This window comes from Mycothermus thermophilus, assembly GCF_041956435.1.
Source record: "Mycothermus thermophilus strain CBS 625.91 unplaced genomic scaffold VTJ04scaffold_3, whole genome shotgun sequence".
Classification (NCBI taxonomy): domain Eukaryota; kingdom Fungi; phylum Ascomycota; class Sordariomycetes; order Sordariales; family Chaetomiaceae; genus Mycothermus; species Mycothermus thermophilus.
Window position 1 is genome coordinate 3671401 of NW_027191429.1, and position 3706 is coordinate 3675106.

Consider the following 3706-nt stretch of genomic DNA (forward strand, 5'->3'; position numbering starts at 1 on the left):
TTACGTTTTCTTTTTTTTTTTTTTAAAAAAAGGGTCAGGGTGATTCAAACAACTTGGTATTTCTTCTTAACTTGGTATTTCTTCTTAAATAGATCTTCAACTGATTGTGTCCTCGGGATGTGATTGCTTTCCGGTTCCTGCGCCGGCATCCCATCCATCATCTCCGGCGATGGGAACATATCTCCCGTGCCGTCTTGAATGCCACTTCCCAGCATTCGTCGTTCGACCTATGTTTCACTTCCATCCTTCTTTCGTCCTCCTTCCCCATAAAAGTAGTCCGCCTCAAACCCCATGCACACCGCTGTGGCGTAGTCCCCATCATGGCTGATGCTGATTCGCGCGACCTGACTGCTTCTTTCCCCATCGGCGGCCAGATCCGTGGTGCGGATGATTGCTACCGGAGCCCTGGGAGTCCGCGAGCTGAAGAGCGACATTGCTTCTGTTGTTGTGTCTTCCCCCGATAGTAGCTTCTGGGCATCGCCCATGGGGAGGATGAGGACATCATGGAAGCCGAGGTGGAGGTGAGGATGGGCCTTAAAGGCGGCTTCTTTGGCCGCAAATCTGGATGGAGGTTTGGTCAGAATTGGCGTTCTGAGGTGGAAGGACATACATAGCTCGGCATACCTTCCAGCCATGAAAGTCGCAGCACGCCACAGCGCCGTGTCCTCCTCGCCTGCATCCTTCTCCTCCCCTTCTTGTGCGGTTGATGCAAGGCACTCTCCTACCCCGTCGTTATCCGCTCCATCTGCCTCTGGAGTCCTTGACGAAGCCAACCGCTCGATATTCTCCTCCTCCACCGTTCTGGCAGCTGATGCAAACCCTAGGATCTTCTTCAATGCGAGCGGCGCAGACGCCACCTCGACAGGATCCAGGATGCGGCGGACGAAGCGGATGCGCCGTTCTGGTGGATCCGGCCGCAGGAGTCGGGCGATCCGTGGAATGCGGCAGATGTCGGTGCCGATGTGGATTGGGAATGGGAAGAGGAAAGGAGGTTTAGGAGGGATAGGGTAGCGCATGTGGCTGCTATTATTGTTGTGTTGATTGCCACAGTTGGGGGAACTTGAGGTGGTAGCAAGAAATGACTTGGTGCATGAACCAGGTGTGTCCAGATTCAGGCGCAGGTTGTTATTAACTCAGGTAGACGGGAATGGCGAAAACTGTCTTGCAATGTTCGGGGTCCACTGGGAGTCTGTTCTTTGGGGCCTATAAAACCATGTGTTGATTGTAGATTGCAAAACGAAAGAGCAGTTCGTCTCGCGGTCAATTGGATCAACTCAGGTTGTATTAGTCTCCTATCGATAGGCTCTCATTGTGTTTATTGTCTTCATCCATCACCACAACTAGCCCCTGATTCACCTTCCTTCCATTAGACAAGTCAATAAAACAGTTGATATTATGTGCGAACCATTATCTCAGTCTTTGGAGACCTGGAGTACCCATCCTTTTGTTACTTGTTTCCATTCCCCAGCTGCCCATCCAATCTCGTGATTAAAAAGCCTCTGGCCTTCTTTCCCATCACTTCCTCCCACCTCAACTTCGCTCTACCCTCAGAGCTGATTCTCCCCTCATCGCTCCTCCTCCGTCCGCTGTTCCGCCAACAGCGGCGCCCTCTCGGCGTCAATGTAGCTCGGCCACGACACCCTGACTCCAGCCCACTCCGGCAAGGCCACCGCAGCAGACAGCACGAAGAGGGCAGCCATAATGCTGAACCCAAAAATCCACTGCAGTGCAATCACCTGGCGGAAGAACTGTCCGACGGCAAGCGATGTCGTTAGCACGGTGAGCGCGAAGCCCATAGTGTAGTCCTGCGTGGGTAGATAACCTGTCAGCCAACACTCATGTTCAACGCCCTTTTCATTTCCATGGTCGAACATACCCGGTAGAAGAGCAGGAAGAATAATCCATAGCCCAGAATGCCCCACACGAGGATGTTGGAAAGGATCCTCGCCGGCAGGCTGCTATGTCCCGGCAGCATGATGGCGCCGTTCCAGTACAAAGCCACAAACGTCCAAGCCAACGGACCCGACACGGCCGGTAGGTGGATACAGACAACGCGAAGGAGAGCTGTCAGTCTAGTGGGTTGTTTTTGTTGCTGTTGTTCTTGCGGCTGTTGCTGCTGCTGCTCCTGCGCTTCACGTTGCGCCTCCCGCGTCGTCTCTGGCCGGGTCCCATGGCGGAAGTACAGGGCACTGAGGTTGATAAAGTTGAGAAGCAGGACTGCCTCGGCGGTGACGAAGTGCGAGCGCACAAACAGCGCGATAAAGATGGCGTGCAGCAGGTTGTGCGAGATAAAGTGGCTTCCGACGGCGCAGGCCGCGAACACCGCATCCGGGTTGGGAGAGAACAGGTGGGCGAGGTAGCCCAGTTGCAAGACGTAGAGGGCAAGCCTGAGCGATGGTCATAATCGTGGTAAGCATGGGAGGAGATGTGGAAAGGAGGAAGGGGGGAAACGGCGAACTCACCAGTAGATCGAAGTGATGATGGGGTTCAAAGAGAAGCCCGATGGATGCAAGCGGTTCTGGTCCCAGATGGTGCGTCCGGGATGCTTATGGTGACTGCCCTCGGGCGCCTCGAAGGTGTAGTAGACCGTAACAATCACCGCAAGCACGTAGCTCACGACGGTCAGGAACCGGTAGTAGAGGATGGCGGCATTTCCATGAGTTTCCCTCCTGGCGAAGGGGTTGACTATTGATGTCAGCATGAAAGATCAATCCAAGATATCATTACTTTGCAAGGATTTTGTGTCCATACCATTGTTCCAACGATCCATGTTTAACAGTGATAGATGGGATGTAGTAGTGAAGGAGGTGATGTTTCGTCGGCTTGGTTAGGTGGTCATTGACAAAGCACCCGACAGCGGCGGCGAAGGATGAGTCCAGAATGTTGGATTTTATTGTCACGAGAGTGAAAAGCTATCCGTACATATTTTCCCGGCCGAAATACGAACTGGCGTTGTCGTCCCATATCAGGCAAAGATATCGTGACGCTCCATTGCGTCATAGCTGTCTTCCCGTCGAAGCTGTGCGAAGGAGGGGAGCTCTTGGGTGCACAACCTTGGAAGCTCCCCTGAACTTCATCCACTTTCTCCAACTTTCTCCGAGCTCTGGTCCCTGGAGACGCAGCTCCATCCTCGAATGCATAGTAGCTCCTGTGTTGACAATAAATGCTTCCTGACATAGCTGAACCCCTGAAGGCCGTGAAGCTTCTCTAAGCCCTCATCATCTCTCGTTAAACCAAGTGCGGTATGGGGCGTCATTGGAACCCTCGTAATCTCGCTGTTTAGGTATTTTGCCCTTTTGTCGTCACCTTGCCTCAATCGTCCATCGGGTTGATTTATCGTTCAAGTCCGCCTTGATGCCGGGTCCGTTGTTCAAGGGCATATCCAACGTTACGACGCTTTCAAGTTAGCTTCGCGATGATGGGACATTCCTCAGGTCAGACCAAAGAAAGAGGTCATTTCTTCGCTTTATATCCTGTTCTCGCGCTCTGCGCCTCCTACATCCGCTCCCCGCCAACGGCTCTCTTCATCAATACAAGACACAGCCGCATCTTCAGCCTCCATCGGCTCATGAGATGACCTTTAGCCAAAGACTCCTCAGGTGATGGAGTTTCTGTAGACATGAGGTATCGCATGATGAGGCATTGTGAGGTTGACGGGGAAAATAGGTGAAGCCCGCGAAGGCCAGACAAAGCCGCCATTCAGCCT

The 3706-nt window shown here is 53.0% G+C and overlaps 2 protein-coding genes across 2 annotated transcripts; both read right to left on the reverse strand.

Annotated features, from left to right (window-relative positions):
* Window positions 1-227: 227 nt before the first annotated feature.
* Window positions 228-1016, reverse strand: VTJ04DRAFT_5479 (uncharacterized protein; the record flags this gene model as incomplete). Its single annotated transcript, XM_069363599.1, has 2 exons — window positions 228-561; window positions 625-1016. 2 exons carry the CDS (start codon window positions 1014-1016, stop codon window positions 228-230), a joined length of 726 nt encoding a protein of 241 aa, XP_069220430.1.
* A 549-nt stretch (window positions 1017-1565) lies between these two features.
* Window positions 1566-2770, reverse strand: VTJ04DRAFT_5480 (uncharacterized protein; the record flags this gene model as incomplete). Its single annotated transcript, XM_069363601.1, has 4 exons — window positions 1566-1805; window positions 1877-2387; window positions 2463-2685; window positions 2752-2770. The coding sequence occupies 4 exons, from the start codon at window positions 2768-2770 to the stop codon at window positions 1566-1568; spliced, it is 993 nt and encodes a 330-aa protein (XP_069220431.1).
* Window positions 2771-3706: the final 936 nt, after the last annotated feature.